The sequence below is a fragment of the Girardinichthys multiradiatus genome, chromosome 7, assembly GCF_021462225.1.
Source record: "Girardinichthys multiradiatus isolate DD_20200921_A chromosome 7, DD_fGirMul_XY1, whole genome shotgun sequence".
NCBI classification, from domain to species: Eukaryota; Metazoa; Chordata; class Actinopteri; order Cyprinodontiformes; family Goodeidae; genus Girardinichthys; species Girardinichthys multiradiatus.
The window spans coordinates 22,663,985-22,685,166 of NC_061800.1; the positions used below are offsets into that span (position 1 = coordinate 22,663,985).

The window sequence follows — 21,182 nt, forward strand, 5'->3', positions numbered from 1 at the left end:
TGGTTCATCAGTGGGACTCCATGGTCAGTCATGTCTCTCGACCAGCCTGGCACCAAAGTTAGCAACAGTTACCACCATTCCTTTGATACTTCTTTCACTATGGTCAGAAAATGGTTCAGTCAGAAAGCGTAAAATGAAGGAAAGCAGGACCCTTGGTCACTCAGTGATCCCCACAGTATATCTATTGGTCTTTGTTTGGTCAGGGTCATCAGTTACAAGTCTTTCTCCAAGTTCGGTTTGCTTATTAAAGCCATTGTTCGATCCTTCCTCTGACTTGTCAACATTGGGGTTCCTTTTAGCAGGTAATTGAGACAAATCCTGTCTTCCAAGATCATGGCAATGTGGATATCTACCAGGACAAGGTGAGGAATTGGATTCTGTGAAAATAGCTGTGCTAAACCTTTTTTTTTTTTCTTCCTACCGAACAAGAAGGAGCATGTTATTTTTGACTGACATTGGGCTTATTTACTGGATATCTTTTAAAACCAGATGAGAAAAGATGGACTGGTCTGGCACAGAGGCAGGAGGCTATCTTTTGTTTTAGACTGTTTAAAACTATGTTGCCTCTGAGTTCACACATACTTAGAACAAATGATTTTTTTACTACAAAAACATAGGGTGATGCTAAAATTCTTTAATTTTACCTTCCCAAATTTCTCTATTTGTGTTTTGTTCTGGACTTCAGAAGCTTTGTAAAATGTTCTCAATAAAGTTCTGTAATTGATTAGTTGTTTTTTTTTGCATGTTTTCAGTAAGCTTGCTATTTTGGTAAAAAGTGGAGAAATTCAGGGATAGAGAAAATGTGTTCAGTCAGATGAACCTTTTAATCCTTTTTATCCAAATCCATACCAGGACATTAATACCTCCTGGTATTTATGAAAATGCTTTTAACTGAAAAGGTTGAGCTGCTTTGGCTATAAACATTCTGCATAGGGCAAAGACTCATTTACTGTCCAGAATTAATACGTAGATGGCCCCTTCAGTGGTTCCTTACAAGTGATGTTTGTTTCAAGGATTTCTATACCCTTGCACAAGAAAAACTATTGGTGAGCTTGTTCCTTTCCTAATATCTTATTGACGTTAAAGCAACATGAAAACTTGAGACTTAAAGGGAAATCATTTACACAACTATTCTTCTTTGTCTTTTTTAGATTTTTAACACTAAATATCACTCTCTAATGCATTGTAAAATAATCCTAAGTCTGTTTTCGTGTGAATTGATTTTAGTCCATGCCAGAACGGTGGATAAAAGTTGGGGCCTGATTAAAAAGCTTAAATGCAGTGAACACATTTGTTGATACTGAAGAACTGGTTGATGAGACTGTGGGTTTTTCTGTGTAGTGCTTCTGTGCTGCACTATAGGTTGAAGAGTAATGAGCGGCTGGTATTTGGTATCCCTCCTGCGTCTCTGTCAGCAGTTTAGCTGAAAGTCCAGATAAAATATCAAAGACAAGGCAGTGACAAGGCAGGGCCATCAGGGGCCACTTAAAGCCAATAGTAGAGGGCAGAATATAAGGCCTTCCATCAGTTACAATGATATTAGCCTAATTGCAATGAAATAATCTAATTTGGGAGCCAGCTGGGCCTCACCTCTGCAGACCGCCAACATGCGAGCACAGCAATGGAGAGCAAGGGGAAGGAGTAGGTTGTAGCAGCATTTTGTGACATGACACTTTCTGATTACCAAACTGATATGTAGTATATAGATAAGAAATAGATTAGAGCACCAGCAAAATTTTATTAGAGATAAATCTTATCTCTCTTTGACTGTTGGAGGATATTTACCACAGAAAAAAAGTAAGTTGAGTAGTTTCTGCTGTTATATCAGTTATCTCTATTATATAACACACACACACACTTCTGTCCGTCAATCTCTGTGTGTATAGAGTCCGTTTTATAAGATATTTGACATGGAGGAACATGTTTTCAAAATGATTTGCATTTCCTGAAGTGATGTAGCTTAGTTCATCTAACCGTTATAATCTATGCATTGCATCATAATCCACTGCCATTACATGTATTTGGCCCCTTACAGATTAATACTCTTTTTGCTCCATTGTCACCCTTAAATGTTTCATATCAACAAACAAATTCTGATATCAAAAAGATAACCAGAGTCATTACAAAATGTAGTTTTAAATCCAAATCAACCTTGTAAAAAAGTGAAACTAATAACTGGTTGTGGCACCCGTGGCTGGAGCAACTGCCATGAGGACTTTGCTTTATCTGGCAGTGATGCATTGATTACATTGCTCTGGCGGAATTCTAGCCCACTCTTCTTTGCAGAATTGTTTTTTAATTCAGTCACATTAGAGGGTTTTTGAGCATGAACAGCCTGTTTGAGGTCATGCCACAATCTCTCTACTTCTCCGAGGCAAATGAGGCCTCCAGAGCTTTACATGTTGTTCTGGGTTTTCTTGTGACATCCAGGATGATTCATCAGTGCGCTCATATAGTAGTTTTGGTAGACCAACCTCTCCTTGGAAGGTTTACTGCAGTTCTGTTTTTTGTTTTTTTTTTTGTGGATAAATGTCTCCCACTTGTGATCGCTGGAGTGCCAAAGCTTTCCAGACTGATAGACGTCAATGACTTTGTTTCTCATCTCTTCTTAAAAGTCTTTTGACCGGGAAATAATAGGTTGTATTCTATGTCATGTTGCCAGACAGATTCTGCTCAAATTATTTGTTGATTCTACAGATCTGGCCATGATCAGACCTGTGCTACTGTGATTAATAACAGTTAAGTAATAATTGAAAAAGGCAGGGATCAGATTGGTTTAGATATCGTTTTTCCATCAATGAATTAAATTCATGATTTGAAAACTGCAATTTGTATTTACTTAGGATATATTTGTCTGCTATTCAAATTTATTTGATGATCTGAAACATTTAAGTTTGGCAAAAAGAAAAAACAGAAGAAAACTATAAAGAGGCAAACAATTTTCATGGCACCTTATCTCTTCCACTTTAACCCGTATATCCACAGCGGATTCTTAAATATTTATAGTCTATTACTGACTTCACGATCTGCCAATTTTTGACCAAATCTTTAGCTTAATCTTAAGGACAATGCAATTATCGTGATAACTCTAAAGATAATCTTATGAGGTATTTTATTTGTGTGTGGTGTGTTAAGAGTGATCTTGGGACCGCTCCAACCTCAAATCGGAGATATTCAACATGTTGTAATGTCTTGGCCCAATATCCTAGCATGTGGGGTTGCTCCCCGAGGACAAATGAGCCTGTTGAATGTGACGTGCAGCCAATCAGAAAGTAAGGTAACAGAACAATGGAGAGGAATCCAAAATACAGAAGACACAATACCTGCCAGGACGCACCAGAAATCAATACATTTTATTTAAACTGTAATTAACCAGGAAAACTCAAAGAAATATCAGAACAGAGAACAATCTAAACACAGTGTGTAACAATGTTTCCCGAAAAAAAAACACAACTGACCTCCATATTTAGTGTAGCAAGTAGAGCCCCTGCTCATGCTGTCTTTACCCTTTAAGTAAGTAAGTAAGTAAAATTTTATTTATATAGCACCTCTCAAGACAGATCACAAAGTGCTTCACAACACTAAAACTGATTACAATTGGAATAGTATATTTATATATGTAAAATAAAAGAAGATAAGATAAAAATCAAAAATAAACTAACCAAACGCAAGCCTAAAAAGATGAGGTTTTAGCTGTTTTTCAAAAGACACCACCGAATCCGCAGTCCTTATACACAAGGGGATAGAGTTCCAGAGTCGGGGAGCTACTGTTGCAAATGCTCTATCACCCTTAGTTTTCAGCCTTGTGTGATGTACAGCCAGTAGGACTTTATCGCATGACCGCAGAGACCTGGGGGGATTGTACGGATACAAGAGTTCACTGATATAAATTGGGGCTTGACCGTGAAGACTTCTATAAGTCAAGACCAGAATCTTAAACTGAGCTCTGAAATTAATGGGGAGCCAGTGCAGCTGGATGAGTAACGGTGTGGAGTGGGAATACTTAGAAGATTTTGTCAGAAGTCTAGCAGCAGCATTCTGAACAACCTGGAGACGTTCCAGGGAGTTTTTGCTAAGACAGGTAAATAAAGCATTACAGTAATCCAAACGTGAGGAAATGAATGCATGGATAGCAATCTCAAGTTCAGAACGTGACACAATGGGACTTAACTTAGCAAGGTTGATAAAAACAAGAGTGAACCAGCGATTTGACGTGGGTATCTAAGGAGAAAGCAGAGTCGAAGGTTATACCAAGGTTCCTGATGGAAGATTTAGCAAATTTGCCAAGAGGACCAAGAGCTTCCATTATCCTGGGTATAAATCTATCAGGGGCACAAACAAGGACTTCAGTTTTTTCATCATTAAGTTGGAGAAAGTTATCAGCCATCCAATTTTGATAGATTCAAAACATATAATCAGCAACTTTAACTTAAAGACATGTTCAGGCTTAAAGGAAATATACAGCTGAATGTCGTCGGCATAACAGTGATAAGAAATGCCCTCAAAAGTGCTCAGGATATGCTGTAAAGGAAGCAAATACAATAAAAATAACAAGGGCCCTAGGGCAGAACCTTGGGGGACACCACAAGAAAGAAAGGGAGGCTGGAGAGGACCTGTACCTAGAGGCAGCCACACAGAAGCATCGTTCAGATAGATATGAAGTGAACCAATCTAAAGCAGAACCAGATACACCACCCAATGTCTCAGCGTATCAAGCAAGATTTGATGGTCAACAGTATCGAAGGCAGAAGTAAGGTCCAACATCAGCACAACAGAACACTCCTGCATCACTACGCAACAAGATATCACTAGAAACTCTAACAAGAGCTGTTTCTGTGGAATGAAACCTACGAAAACCAGACTGATATTTGTCAAGGATATTGTGTTTGTCCATGAAGGCTATCAGCTGCCTAGATACAACCTTTTCCAGAATCTTAGATAAAAAGGGTAATTTTGAAATTGGTCTATAACTGTTGAAAATAGGAGGGTCAAGCTTGGGTTTCTTTAAAAGTGGGTGAATGACAACGTTCTTAAAATAAGTGGGTACTTGACCAGAGACCAGTGAAGTGTTAATTATCAAAAGCACACAGGGACTGATATAGCGGAAAACATTTTTGAACAGAGAGGCAGGTAGAATATCAAGAGAGCAAGAAGATGCTTTCGTTGAGTCCACTAATTTTTCCAGCTCAATTAAAGAAATAGGAGAAAAACTTTCTATAACAACAGGCCGAGCTGGAGCAGGTACGGTCAGTGAAGAACCAGATGGGGAGATGTTAGATCTTATATTACTGATTTTATCTACCAGAAAAGAAAGAAAATTATTACAATCCTCATTTGAAGAAATTGGAACAACAGGTAGAACAGGAGTAAGGATATCAGTAATTGTGTCAAATAATACCTTTGGATTCCATCTACTCTTTATGACCAGGTTTGAAAAGTAAGCCGCCTTTGCATCTTTGACTGAATTATTAAAAGAAACTAAAAGATCCTTTAAGTGAAGCAAATGAATGTGTAAACAAGTTTTCTTCCACAGACGCTCAACTTTACGACAGTCACGCTTTAAACAGCAAATGCTGTCATTTACCCAGGGTGAAGGTTTTGAAGCAGGAGCTAATCTGGTTTTAACAGGACAAACTTAATCTAGAATGGAAAAACAATGATCATTAAAATGATTTGTTAAGTGATCAACATCATCACAGGGAGATAAGAATAAATTAAACCTGAGAATTTTAACCAACACCTTTTCTTTTTCTAATGTTTTTTCTCTGTTAAAATTACTCCACAAACTATTGCTATTGCTTATTCCTCGTCTGCCATGTTTATTTCCTCTGAAGTCATGTTTGATCTTGCGAGATTTCCCATCTGCCATCTTAATGTTTGTGAGCATAATCTGTTCATGTGTGGTGTGTTGTGCTTGCCATGTGGCTGTACACCAAACACTGTAGGACCAAACTTGTTATATCTACTATTTGTTATCATCATGTGTGGGGTCTCTCAGGTTTCAAAAATCAACCGACAATTTTAAAATCTTGCTTAGTGAACAAGGTATAATCTGTTAATTGTAGATCTTAGAAGTGAATGATTAATGTTTACTCTAAGTTACCATAGTTTTAACAAATGGAAATATCATGCATAGCAGTCAAGGGTTATCTGTGAGATATCTTGAGAGTACATGCCACAAATGTAATTAACAGCAACTTCCAAGTTTGTTTTATTTCATGTTACCGTTGAACACGCATTAAATCATAGACCAGACCTCGGACAGAGATGCACAAATTCCCCTGTGTGTTTGGATTTATTAACCAAGGACATGTGTGGCTATTAATGGTTTATAACAACATCATGTTAGCTGGAGCTTCATAATAATGACCACATGAATATCTCTTAAACTTCAATCCTGCTTGAAATGACTGTGAATTGTTTAATAAAATTGACTTAACCAGGGGCATCTTATTCTCTTACTGTTGAGCTAGTATCTTTACAAATACTGTTCAGGTTCTTAAGAAAATAAGAAAGTCCTGTTTCATTTTTGTTTGGAAATTGGACATTTAAAAGGTGTTACCACACAGTAACTCTATTTTATGTGAACATAAGTGCATATTTACATTTGTAGTGGTCAAAAAATTAAGCCTAGTAAATGTAAAACAATTCACAGCATTTAACCAACTTATGTTTCAGGCTGAATGTTCAAAAATAGGATAAATGTATTAAATGTTCATGTGTTAATTTAGGCTTTAAGACATTAATTTGAACCTATAAGGTACAGCAATCTGCAGTTTAGTCTGACCAGACAACATGTATCTGATCTAAGTATCTCTTAAGAGGCTTGAGACTTGACTAAGACTTGCGCCTGAAAGATGTTGAGTTGACTTGGACTAAAAAATATTACTTCAAAAAATATCTGCTTCATCCTAATCTATCAGACTGTAACGTGTTAAATTAACATTAACAAACAAAATAAGATATTTGAAACTGAGGAACTTTATAAACCTATTTTTTTTACTAAAAGATCAAAAGCTTGATTGCTTTTTCAGAAAGCACTGGCTAACATTTGGCAGATGAATTGGGGCCTTTACATGAGACAGTCTTATGTCACAGGCTGACATTTACCCCTAATTTTCATGGCTTTGTATAAATGAGAGCTTTGTCTCAGATCTGCTTCACTTTCCCTTTGATTTTGATGCTGTTTGAACTCGGCTGTGCTCGGTCTGCCTTCATGTTTACGTGTTGTCTTAACATACTTCAGATAAAGAATATTAAACAATCATTTCATGCTGTTACAACATTATTATGTAGGAAGTACACATGCAATAGTGATTGGCTATCAGAAACAAATTTATATGTAAAATAAAGTTCTATTTATGCTATTGTCTTAATTATTTTGAATGTAACTGAACTGTTATTGGATCTGAATCGCACCATGTGATTGAACTATATTGTAGCAAATAGGATTGATCTGATTTAAATTAGGGAATGAGTTGGATGTCAAATGGGAGTTGCAAGAAGATCCTGGGTTCAAATCCTAGTCAATGCCTTTCTGCGTGGAGTTTGAATGTTCTCCAGGAGCATATGTTAGCTGGACACTCTAAATTGCCCTGAGGTCTGAGTGTGAGTTTTTTACACTTTTCTGTCCTGTGTGTCTCTGTGTTTCCCTGTAATGAACTGGGAACCTGTCCAGGGTGTTATGTAATCTTTGACTAACTTTTTGGTATTGGCATCTTCTTGCTGAAGGTGTTTTAACTCTTATTCAAAGTTAGGCTCTGTGTTGCCTCAGAGTAGTAATGTGAGCATACAGATTTTCTTTCAATTGTACATTCAGCCTCACAAAGATAGCAAAAGGTTTAAAACATTGCCATAAAATATATGATCAACTGCACTGTTTTGTATGTTATACATTTCCTGACAGTCCTCAAAGGACTTCTCAAACATTTTTGGTTGATTGCAACAGTTGATAATACCACCCAATAAATGAAGCAACTAATCACATGCTCCTTTGTTTGAGGTTTATAAGGTAATGCATTCTGACTTCATTATTTTAGTGTAGATTGACAGGGCTGTTTCTTTTATTTGTGAGTACAAATTTTCTAGGAATAAACACACACTCACTGGTTACTTTATTGAGTACACCTTGCTATTATTGGGTTGGAACCACCTGTACTTTAAGAGCATCATAACATCTTGCATTTGCTGTAGATTTGTTAGCTTCACATCCAAGATGTGAGTCTCCAGTTCCACAACATCTCAAAACTGGACTGAGATCTGGTGACTGTAGAGGCCACTGGTGTAAAACTCATTGTCAAGTTCAAGAATCCAGTTTAAAACATGCATTTTTCACAGATAATGAATACACTGTGGTCATAATGGGAAAGACATGGTCAGCAATGATGCTTGGGTGTTCTGTGGCATTTAAATGATGCTCAGTTTGTTCTAATTGGCTTATACTGTACAAAAAATGCCCCCTCTGGCCTAAACCAGTAGTACAAGGCAGGATCCATGTCTTCATGTTGTTTATGCCAAATACAGACCCTACCATCTAAATGTTGCAGCTGAATCAAGACTCATCAGACCAGGCAACAGTTTTATGTTTTTTGTGAGAATTTTAGCCTGGTCCTCTGCTGCTGTAGCTCCTCTGTTTCAGGTTTCAACTTGCTGTGTGTTCAGAGATGAGATTCGAGGTACTGTTTCCTTTCTGTCTTCCAGTTTGCCAATTCTCCTTTAACCCTTGTGTGGTGTTCATATTGTTTTTACTCAGCCAATGTTTCTGGGTCTGGTGGACCTGTTACATTTTGTGATTTTTAATGCCTCACAATCAAACATTAATAAAAATCATGATATGAGTGGAAACATATTTATAATTAATTTACGTTAATTGTATCATTTTTCCTTCAGTAAATAATGAAAATGGGTCCCACAGACCCGGATACCACACAAGGGTTAAAAACACCAACAACGCATATTTGATACACAACTGTCATAAGGGGACAATTTGTCATGCTGCACAACCAACTTTTTGTAAGTCAGAAATATGGTTGTGTGTGAACATTCAAAAAGGTCAGCAGTTTCTGAAATACCATCCTGTCTAGCACCAGCCACCATGTTCAAACCTTTTTTTTTCATTCCAATCCTAACTTTGAACTTCAGCAAGAGGTATTTACCACATATATATGTGAACTAAACTTTTAGAGATTTATCTGATTGATTATCTGTTTTAGAACAGCCTATTAAACCCCAATCATCCTTGCTAGATCAGTGACTTATGTGACCTTAACAGCCCTATAAATGGGATGGTTAAAATTTGTAAGCTGATGGTCCTACTATGTGATCAGAACTGAAGAGAAACGTATTCAAAAAACAAAGGGTCCAGTTGCTTTCTATTTAACCTCTTAGTAAAGCCTTGGTTTTCATTCAGTGGTAGCCTAATAATTGCTAATTTGCCACAATGCAAATTCACCTATGAACACAGCAATGGCAGCAGAGGACTGATCTGAAAAAAAAAAAAAAAATCTATTTGCAGCCACTTGTGCATTTTAGACAAGGCAGTCTAGATCATTCATTATTTACATTTGAATTTGATAGATCAATTTCTCAAATTAAGTGAATATAATCATTAATTTGTTCCATATTTTTACATTGAGATCCAAAACACAGAAAGGTTGGTTAAAATGATACTTCTTAGCACAAAACGTCACTGATAAACATTTTAGAAACATCATGGGCCACATCAGTATTTTTAGAAACCAAAAACAGAAATAACAAATTCCTATACAGCAATCCAATTTTACAAAACACAAATACAGTCTCTCTAAATGGTTGATCATTCTCTTTACTCTGTTTCTAGTGCTTCATTAGAAGTAGGTTCTAGCCCCAAAGGACAGCTGCTAAAACCTGTTACTGAGCTGAAGATTGTCTTCTCTTAGACAGCCTGGGTTACACAGAACCACCTATTCGTATTGGAGTATATGGCATCATATGTTTAGACACAGTAGCACAGAATGACAGCTAAGTTTGAAAAAGACAGACACTGTTACTGCCTTTAATTCCTTTATTTAGAAAGCATGAATAACAGATGACCTCAGAATGTGTGTATATATTTTGGTGTTTAACTAATAGCTCATCAGTTTTTTCTTTTAGTTATGTGTGCCACAAGGATGCATCTGCAAGGTCCAGATAAGGCATTTTAATGTTTGTCCACTGATGGTTTAATGAACACACTGGTTAATGTTAATGGTTAAACAGGGCCAAACAGCATGAATTTAAACACATTTTACAGATGATCAATCTTGAACTGTCTGCAGATTACTACACACAGACTAAGCTATACTATGGGGAAGGGACCTCTGAATGAACCATAGCACATGATCTCCTGGGATCAGTCCCATTGTACTGGAAAGTCTCAGGGTGGCCTTTCAAAAAGGGGTTAGATTTCTAACAGACAGATTATCTGGGAACAACTGGCAGCCACTTCTTCCATTCGAATTCTTATAGGAGCAGGAACAAGAAGTGAATAATGCAGACACGTATAGAATCTGGCCATTGATGTGCCCTCCTGTCCTTGCACATGGGGAAATAGTACCTATCAATGGACTAAGAGCGGGCATTGCGCTGTCTCCTGAGAGACAAACAAATCAGCGGCGACCATACTGGAGCAATACCATACATAACCTCTGGTCATGGCCTGTGTTGCTAAAGGAGGAATTTCCCTTCTGGAAAATGTATTTGCTCTGGGATGAGAAAGCCTTTGAGGGTCACTTGCTTTGCAAACGTTATGGAATAAATCTTTTACCTTAACTCTGTGTAGTTCTTAAGTCACTCTTCCTACTGTTGTTGTGCAGGGCTGTGCAAAAAGTAAATGATGCACACTTACCACCACTGACTTTCTTGTTCGAGGATTACAACTCTAGGCTAAGACTGTCCTAGAAATATTTGTGCATCTCTAATTTGCATTTCATCCTACGAGCCAGGCCACATTGTAATATAACCAAGTGAGTTCTGGGTCATCTCCCAGTGGGATGTGCCTGGAAAATCTCCGAAGGGAGGAACCTGAAGGAAGACACAGTCATAGGTCATCTCCAGATCCACAAAACAGTTGTAGACCAGAGAAGCATAGTCCTATGACCCCCTCAGAAATACTGCGAGGGTAAAGATCTGGTCCACTGTTCCAGGGCTAGGACAAAAGCCACATTACTCCTCCTGGATCTGAGGAACCTCCTCTTCAACACCCCAGAATAAGCTTTCAAAGGGAGGCTTAAAAGTGGGATCCCTTCATAATCTGAACACACTCTTCATTCCCCTTGGGTTGTTATATGATTTAAAAATGCAGCGGTTTGCTGGCTTATTTTAGGATTTTTACAAAAATTGCTGTTTTTCCCTCAGGATCGACATTGTATCACCTCTAAAAATAGATGTTAACCTTCTGAAATCTGTGCTGTGCAGCCCAGTGATACTGTGTTTCAGAGAGGATGTTGGGTAATACTCTGTATTGACTGACAAACTGATGACTGCCCAGCAACAAGTGCATTCATTAAACAGTGGATATTAGGATCAACAGGATAACTGCATAGCCTTGTACAAATCAATAGCTGTAGAGGTCATGATGGTGTATGAACATTGTGTAAAAGAGTGTGTATTTATGTGTGAATATCATCCAGAAAGATATTTTCTTACTCATCAATATTCTCTCACCTCTCTGTCTTCCACCCAGATGGTTTATAAGCCCTGGCTGTGTTCTCAGTACTTCCAGACCACCCAGATACACTGCAGCAATCGAATCCCCTGTGGCCAGTACTGCCTGGAGGTTCAACAGCGCTGCCCCTTTGTCCTCCCTGACAATGATGATCTCATTCATGGAGGCAGCCCAAGTTTTGTATGCACAGGTAAAATTTGTGAACCACATACTAATACCTTATTTCACTTTTCTTGTCTGTTCCACCAACAACATGCATAACTTTGTTTTTAAAGATACGGTATAATTGACTCGAAACATACGGCTACAGTCTTTAATAAACTCACATCTTGCTAATGCTGTTCTTATGCAACAGAGTTTGCAGAAGTACTAGCTTAATGTTAGCATGTTTCTTCGCTGTTTTGATTTGAGTCCTTTATAATTAGTCTAAAAAGTAATTTCAATGCAGTTCCACTGAATTGTTTGCAGACAAAACTTATAGAATAAAGTAAATCTTTCACTTCAGAAACTAAGCACCTTTTTTGGAACATCAGCAAAATAAATATCCGAGTGCAGCAGATGGAGCAGGTCATACAACACAGTCCAACAGGAAGCAGCTGCAGCTACCACAAAATGCCGTAAAGGAAGTTTAACTTGATGTGAACCATAAATCTGATAAACTGTGTTTGAGTATTCGCTGGCTTCCTCAAGGACCCAGATGTATGTCACAAAAAACAAACAAACTGAATTTTTAAATGAAAATTGAATTAAAGAACAGAAAGGGAATGTAGTCAGAAGGAATGTTTTATACAACAAGATACAATTTAAAAGCAAATTTTCATTTTCAAACCAATGCATTTAATTTGTAATTATGTGAATACAGATTAAGTCTGAATTCAAATTCAAATTCTGATGGCACAAGTTTGTGCCCGTAATAGAAGTGATCAACCCCAAAAAACAAAGGCTGTGCTGGGATGCAGCTGACAGCCGATCTTTTAAAAATACTGTGAACTCAACCCAGAGCAGATACCTGGTATCAGATTGGAACATCCCTTCTTTAAGACATAAAAGAACAGCAGCAAATCCAGTTTCTTACAGATATTTTACTACCGCACCACTGGTTCATGAGGAATTAGGGGTTTTGATTGGTGGCACAAAACAAAACATTGTCCCTATAAATCCAGGGGCTCATGGCTGTGAGAAACAGGTTCTTCTTAAACACACACACACACACACACACACACACACACACACACACACACACACACACACACAGCTATCATGCAGTCTTTCAAGGGCCAACATAAGCTCAAGACCACCAGCTCCAGTGGGACACCCTTTCTTTGACACACAGAAACCCCTTGTGTGTTTACAGTTGCAAGATGTCTTTGCTAATAAGGCCAACAGGTTCTCCGTAAAAGGTTCAGAGGACATTTTCCATCTCATTCAAGCTTTTTATGTCTAGGATAAAATCTTTAGTTTTTTTACATTTAAATTTGATATAATTAGCAAAGGCCCAATGTTGCATTGCTCACCAGAAACAAGAATTCTTAAACAGCACTATCCATACTACTGCCGAAAACAAAATGTATATCCTGTGTTAATCCAGGGGATCAGGAATCTAGCATCCACACCAGAAAACTAAGTAAACTGAAGCAGGGTTTCTTGTTTGGTACAAATTAAAATATTTTAAAACAGGACCACTTCGAGCCAAAAGCTCATATACAAATAATATTCTTAATACTAATAAACTGTTGATCCATGCTAATGTTAATCTCTGGTCCTCTTGTACACTATTTTGACATAATAAACTCGTATGCCATAGTGTATGCTGCCTCCTGGTGGTCATATGGAGCAATACGTTTGTGGGCCTTTTCAGATCAGATGTTTTTTTTTAGATTTTTTTTTATCAAGATAAGAATATTAAGCTGCATTTGGTAGTTTGAAAATCTATGTTTTCCTCTATCTAGATATTTTATTGAAACAAGTAAAGCAAATATCCTGTTTTTGAAGTCATTTTAGCAGTCTGACCAAGTCTTTCATCCTTATGCCAAAAATTATTATTACAAAGATGGCAAATCTGTTCTAACCTCTAATTGGTTTCCTTAGACAGAAAAACTTTTTATCCAATTTGAATAAATAACTAAATCTGACTGCACTGTTCTATGGTTAGGATTAATTGGAATGTACAGGCGTTGGACAATGAAACTGAAACACCTGTCATTTTAGTGAGGGAGGTTTCATGGCTAAATTTGACCAGCCTGGTAGCCAGTCTTCATTGATTGCACATTGCACCAGTAAGAGCAGAGTGTGAAGGTTCAATTAGCAGGGTAAGAGCACAGTTTTGCTCAAAATATTGAAAAGCACACAACATTATGGGTGACATACCAGAGTTCAAAAGAGGACAAATTGTTGGTGCACGTCTTGCTGGCGCATCTGTGACCAAGACAGCAAGTCTTTGTGATGTATCAAGAACCACGGTATCCAGGGTAATGTCAGCATACCACCAAGAAGGACGAACCACATCCAACAGGATTAACTGTGGACGCAAGAGGAAGCTGTCTGAAAGGGATGTTCGGGTGCTAACCCGGATTGTGTCCAAAAAACATAAAACCACGGCTGCCCAAATAACGGCAGAATTAAATGTGCACCTCAACTCTCCTGTTTCCACCAGAACTGTCCGTCGGGAGCTCCACAGGGTCAATATACACGGCTGGGCTGCTGTAGCCAAACCTTTGGTCACTCATGCCAATGCCAAACGTTGGTTTCAATGGTAGAAAGAGCGCAAATCCTGGGCTGTGGACAATGTGAAACATGTACTGTTCTCTGATGAGTCCACCTTTACTGTTTTCCCCACATCCGGGAGAGTTACGGTGTGGAGAAGCCCCAAAGAAGCGTACCACCCAGACTGTTGCATGCCCAGAGTGAAGCATGGGGGTGGATCAGTGATGGTTTGGGCTGCCATATCATGGCATTCCCTTGGCCCAATACTTGTGCTAGATGGGTGCGTCACTGCCAAGGACTACCGAACCATTCTTGAGGACCATGTGCATCCAATGGTTCAAACATTGTATCCTGAAGGCGGTGCCGTGTGTCAGGATGACAATGCACCAATACACACACCAAGACTGGTGAAAGATTGGTTTGATGAACATGAAAGTGAAGTTGAACATCTCCCATGGCCTGCACAGTCACCAGATCTAAATATTATTGAGCCACTTTGGGGTGTTTTGGAGGAGCGAGTCAGGAAACGTTTTCCTCCACCAGGATCACGTAGTGACCTGGCCACTATCCTGCAAGAAGAATGGCTTAAAATCTCTCTGACCACTGTGCAGGACTTGTATATGTCATTCCCAAGACGAACTGACGCTGTATTGGCCACAAAAGGAGGCCCTACACCATACTAATAAATTATTGTGGTCTAAAACCAGGTGTTTCAGTTTCATTGTCCAACCCCTGTATGTACCTGACTGTTGTGAAGTGCCTTGAGACATGTGTTGTGAATTGGCGCTATATTAATAAAACTGAATTGAATTAATATTGGAGGAAAAACATAACTTGTTCATGAGAATTTGGGTATGGAATTAAAACTGAACATTGCTGAGATATTTGATAAGGCATACCATTAGATACTGAAAAATACAGCAATATTAGTGACCATTGTAGTCACAGACTAAGGTGTTTCGGTTCTGTTTTTATGCTTTTTTAAAAAGCAAACATTATCAGTGTAGTTCCTATGAACAAAGCAATAGTAATCATCTTTAGATAGAAACATAGCATCTACACCTGTTTAATCTTCTACTAAACTCTCATGTATGTCATTAATTGTAAATGTTTTATTTGGCTGTCCTACAAACTCTAATCCTTCTTCTTGTTGACACTCAGTTTTCCTCCTCAAAATAGCATAGATGGTGGAGTGTTTTTGTTTGTGCATGAGTTTGTGATTTACAGGTGTAAGTGACAAGTTTACATTATCTTATCACTGAGATGTGTGTGATATTAATTTTAGGCTTTTAAAGATGTTCTTTCTTCAGGCTACAATGATTACACAGCAAACCATGTCAATAGTCTTTAAAAAATAGAATTGGGTAAACCAGTTTACTTCAATTCACATGAATGAAAATTTGACATACCGGCTCAAATAGGAACAAATGCCCCCAAAAATGTTAAAATGAATGCCCTTTAACACATTTGCAGAGAAACCAAACACTTAAGTGTTTGGTTAAAAGTACGTTTTTTGGCTCTATCCTGTCTGTTTAAGACCACTCCGTATCAGAAATGGTCAAGCTCATTTAAAGTGGCTTGACAGTTTGGGTCAGAAGGTCGAAAGTTGGAAAGAACTGTTGGGTTTTCTAACAAGACATTGATCCTAACGACACATGGAAATACGTTTCGAGAGGGATAAAGCCGTGTAAGTCTGTGAAATGGTTCAGATTGAAAATTTAAGGACTGTGCTTTTGTACCTGGGCCATGTTAGGATTTAATTTGATTGATCTCTGTCCTTTTTGTTTAAGAGAAAATATCTCGTGGTCAAATATCATTGGGCATCAAGTTTCTTTTGGTATTGTCAGTGCACCCTACATACAGAACACTTATTCAAGGTTTAACATTTATTTTATTACCATGTCCATGATCAGCGTATTTAAACTTGGATGAAAGTGTAACATGCTTTACTTTTACAGCCTGAAATTAAAACTGTGACATAAGGTGCTGCATGACAATGGATAAAAAGTCAGCTTAAGGGAATGTGTAAGACATTAAAGCACAAATAAAAGCCTCATCTTTGCCAAAATGCACTGTTTGTCACATTGTCTTGAAATACTACGAACAGAACTGTGTACATAAAGAGTTTCATAACTAATCCTTTCAGTATGTTGAAGTATTTTCATAAATGTTGCACACAACATAAATAAATGCATGTTTACCTGATTAACTGCTTTGTCCTAACAATGCTCCAGCACAACTAATTTTTCAGCTGAAAAGCCTGTTTATTTCCCTGTAATTGTCCCACATTTGTAACGGAAATGCATTTTTGGGTTGAGCAGCAGAGTTTAGTATGTGGGTTGTATGCATGAAAACTTTTCTGACAATGCTAACAGCTTGTTCTGCCTTTCGTCCTTGTTTGGTGTTAATTGGATGATTAACGCTTGAACAATCAAGGCATGATGGCAATTTAACAATTTATTCACTTCTCAGTAGTATATGGAATAATTTGACACAACCACAACAGGCTAGAACCTCAACCTCATGCTGGTCACCGGCTTGGTCACACATTGCTGTGCGACGATATCCTATTCCTTGGCATGGTGAGTTGCATTTACACGTTTCTCTGAGATGGATACAGGCAGGAAACAGGGACCGGACAGGTAGCAAGCAGAAGGATGCAGTGGCAAGAAAACCAGAATGAATAAATACTGAGGGAAGTGGAGAATGGACCAATGAACTGAGGGAAGTAATCAAGGAGAAAACCAGGTGCAGCTGGTGTGAGAGAGACTGAAAGTATAGAGAGAGAGTGACTAATTAATGCTGACAAGCAGGGAGGTAATAGAAAACATCTGAGTGAACAGAAATAAGTAAACAATGAGACTACCAAAATAACATAAACTGGGAGAAACAGATCTACAGAAAAATACAAACTAAAACATCTAACTTAGGAATCCTGAACAACAGAATCTAATGAACATGAATGAACTGAAATAAAAGTAAAGAATATGGTAGTGTAGAGAACGTAACCAGAACTCAAACTCAAAACCTCAAACAGAGGCAGATCATGACAGGCACTTCTAATGGTTTATATCTGGTTTAACCAGTGGCACATATAGTGCTATAAAATATCCACTTATGAATATATTCCTTTCTCCCAATTTGAATGCATCAAACTGGGAGAAATATATCGTTATTGGCATATATTGCTCATAGTGGTTAGTGCCAAAACAAACAGCAAATCCCATTGTTTTCTGACTTAGAGCTAGAATGCTCTATATTTTGGGTGTGACATTATTCTCAGCTCTGAGTCCTGACCTCCGATTACCTAGACCTATTGCGTGTAACACTAGTCTTTGATAAACCCCAGTCCAACATGGGAATCTTGGAGGAGATAATTTAGTCCCTAAGAGTTAAAATTCAGGCTTTACCATTTTTGCAGAACCCCATCTCAATATTCATCTGCACTGAAATGCCCTCCACTTATGACAAGTGTTGTTTTTCCATTAAGGAAGATGATGCCCCACTTCATCACACTGCCTCCACAAAAAGCTGTTTGGTATTGGCAGAGAGGATTTGTCAGGTTTTTCTTCAGCACAGCCCACATACTCGACTGTACAGCTCAAGTGCAAAATGCATTTTCCTTACAAACGTGACATCTCTTAAAGGGAAATAAACTGGCTTCCCAGTGGTATAAAATGTGTTGTGACAAAGCATTGTTAGTACAAAGAAGAAAATCTTTTTGTGCCAAATTTGTTTACATTACATTACTAAACTAGTCAGTATCAGGCTTTTCTTTGGAAAATGTTTTGACAAGCTGTACACATTCTTAAATGAAAACACAATGATTTAGTCTTTATATTTTCTCCCCAAACCCCCTTTCCCTACATACATCCAGGGTTGCTGGAGGACTACCCATCAGGTGTTGACCCAAATGCAGAGTGCTGTGACGTGCGGTGGGATTTAAAAGTGGACAACGGTTCCAGAGGGACCTTAAAAAGAACTCACCCGCCATGCCAGCATTGTACCTCCCTCAGCTCCTCAGCAGCCTGCAGACTTTGTAACAGCCGGCTCAAACTCTGCCTGCTGGTCCTTGTCCTCCTACAGACTGTTGCCAGCCTCACTGCATCCCACAATGCAACAGGACTGGGCCTCCCCACCTTCACGCCTCTGGAGGAGAGCCCCACCAACGAGGAGTGATAGAGCAGCTGAGCAGATGTGAGGTTGCAGAAGGTGGGGGGGATTCCCTCACCATGGCAACCAGCTTGGAAAAATACAGCAACGTTTGATGCAAACGGCTGGAGCTGTGTGCCTGAAGACATACTGCAACACTTTATGATAAACAAAAACATATGGATGCTTTGAGATGAGAGACGCTTAAATCAATCAAAACGAAGCAGTGACTAAATAAACAGATTCCCTCAAACTAAGGGTTTCAAGCAGACCCTTAGGTAGGAAAAGGGAACAATGCCACAACCTTTGTTGAGAGGAAAGGTCAGCCTCCTCGTGGCTGAGTTTCTCTAACTACGCTTTTTTACACTGTGTTCCAATTATTGGTTTCTGTTGCACTGGCTGACTATGGAATAACACAATCATATTCTTTCTCTGACGTTCATTATTTGTCTTTTATGTGGTTCCCACATTCAGGAACAAAATGATTCCTTTAAGGCCCTGTTTACTCGACAACGATACATTGGAAACGGGATTTTCTTTCCGTTTCTGTTAACACGTCTACACGACAGCATTGTAATAGCAATCTCTGTTCACATGGCAACAGTAGTCATGAAAATTGTGTAATTCCCCCATCACACCACTAGTTGGTATGGTGGTAAGTTCTTTAAAACAATAACAAGCGCAAACACTTCCTGCTTAACAACAGGGAAAAAATTTGCATATTGTTGGAGAACAGTCATTAGATTTAAAAGAGTCAGCAGTACAACTCAATACTCTGGAGTCCACCATTGTTACTGTTTTAAATCTCTGTCTTCTGTGGGTGTTAAACTGATCGGGATCTGTTATGTTGTGTGCATTAATTTTTTATTGATTTCAGTCATACTGTGCATGAGCCAGGGCTTCCCCTTCTAGACAACATTGGAGACCAGGACATTTTCAAACTGTTACACTCTGGAACGCGTTTTCAAATTGTGCCATTTTCAGAGAAAACAAACAGCAGAAACACAACTAAACTTTTCCGTCTTTATTAGAAAATGTTCTCGTGTAAACAGGGCTTAAGTAAGAAAGAAAATGTGTGTGTGTGTGAGAGAAAGAGAGGGAGAGAGAGATAGAATGAGTGCATGTTGCTATGCCAAAAGTCTATTTAAAAGGCTGATGATTTTATGGCGAGCCCCTCAGATTTCCTCTGCTCCACCATGGGAATTGGGCCATATTCTTGTTAGGACTTCATTGGGTTTAAATGTGGTTCTGACTTCCATTAAACATTCTTTATTTAACAAATGCATATAGGACTTCTCTGAATTTGATCAGTGAGAAAATATTCACCAAATAACAGAGTTTAGTATCAAAATATTTTTTGTGTGTTCCAATAAAAGCAAACACTGGGCTCAGGAAAGTTTTATCATGTTATCTAAACATTTTTCCAACCCTTTTCTTTCTTATGCTTATATGTAATCAATCAACAACTATGACAGAATTAAGCTGATAAGTAATACACACTTCTTTCTCTAAACCTAAGTGGGAAAAGTGAAATTTGACATGACCTAATGGTGAAATCCTACATGTTACTTTGTGATTATGATTGTTTAAGTAAAGTTTTTAAAAGGCTCATACACATTCATTTTTCTATATCTATTGTTTACTTCTAATTGTGTGAGCTTGATACATTGTATTTAAATGCTAAATGCATGCAGAGTACCCCCCAGCAACCCAGAGAAAAAGGTTAATTAATTAATAAACAATTACTTTCACTGCCCCCCAAACACTGGATGTCCAGGAGTGAGACACAAATTGAAGTCCGGCTTGGGTAGCCCATTTAATCAAACCTAAAATTCACCACCGAGGGCCACTTGCTCATATGGATCAGTTTCCTAGGGGCGCATTAGAATAGGTCAGTGTTTTTCAACCTTTTCTGAGGCAATGTACATTATTTTCATTGAAAAAATCACGAGGCACACCACCAATCAAAAATGTTAAACAAATGATACTCGGTATTAACAATATAATCATTCTTATCAAAGTGTCTTGAATAGGAATCAAATAAACACAAAAATGTATTTTTATCATCTTTTATATTTCTTCTTTCAAATAAAAAGTGCACTTAACATGTCCACTTCAAAAATACAGCTGGAACCGTGCCACAGCAATGTGGTCTTAAACTTAAAGAGGTAGTAGAAAACTTCAAAAGTGTTTTACAAACTAATTCTGTCCAAAGCATTCTGTTAGCAGGAATACAGAAAATAATGCTTATTCTGACAGAAGCTATAATGTTTGGGAAAGATTTCACTTTACAATATGAAGAGTTGCATGTGCAAAATGTCAATCTCAGTATATTTTACTCACTTATTGTGAAACCTGTGCATGTTTGGATGAACACAGAGCAGATATCCTGGCGGGAATTGAAGAGAGACACACATGAAGCTCTTCCTCCACAGCTCTCAGTCTCTGTTTTTAGTTTTTATAGCAGTCAGGCTTGAAAAGCTCACTTCACACAGATATGTTGTGGAAAATGGGAGCAATGTCAAAATAGCTTTGTGGGCCAGCATGGGGAACTCCTTGGCAGCTGCCAACCAGAAACTGTCCAAAGGTAGATCAGCAAAGCTTAGCTTTAAACCACGATCTTGTTTCAGTTCAGTTAGTTCCC

The 21,182-nt window shown here is 38.2% G+C and overlaps 1 protein-coding gene across 1 annotated transcript in view; it reads left to right on the forward strand.

Moving 5' to 3' along the window:
• Positions 1-20,595, forward strand: part of LOC124871508 (NALCN channel auxiliary factor 1) — a 132,719-nt gene extending 112,124 nt beyond the window's left edge. The window contains exons 2-3 of the mRNA XM_047370862.1: positions 11,702-11,873; positions 18,264-20,595. Coding sequence (XP_047226818.1) covers positions 11,702-11,873; positions 18,264-18,565 — 474 coding nt within the window. The 3' untranslated portion in view covers positions 18,566-20,595. The remainder of the gene's footprint in view (positions 1-11,701; positions 11,874-18,263) is intronic.
• Positions 20,596-21,182: the final 587 nt, after the last annotated feature.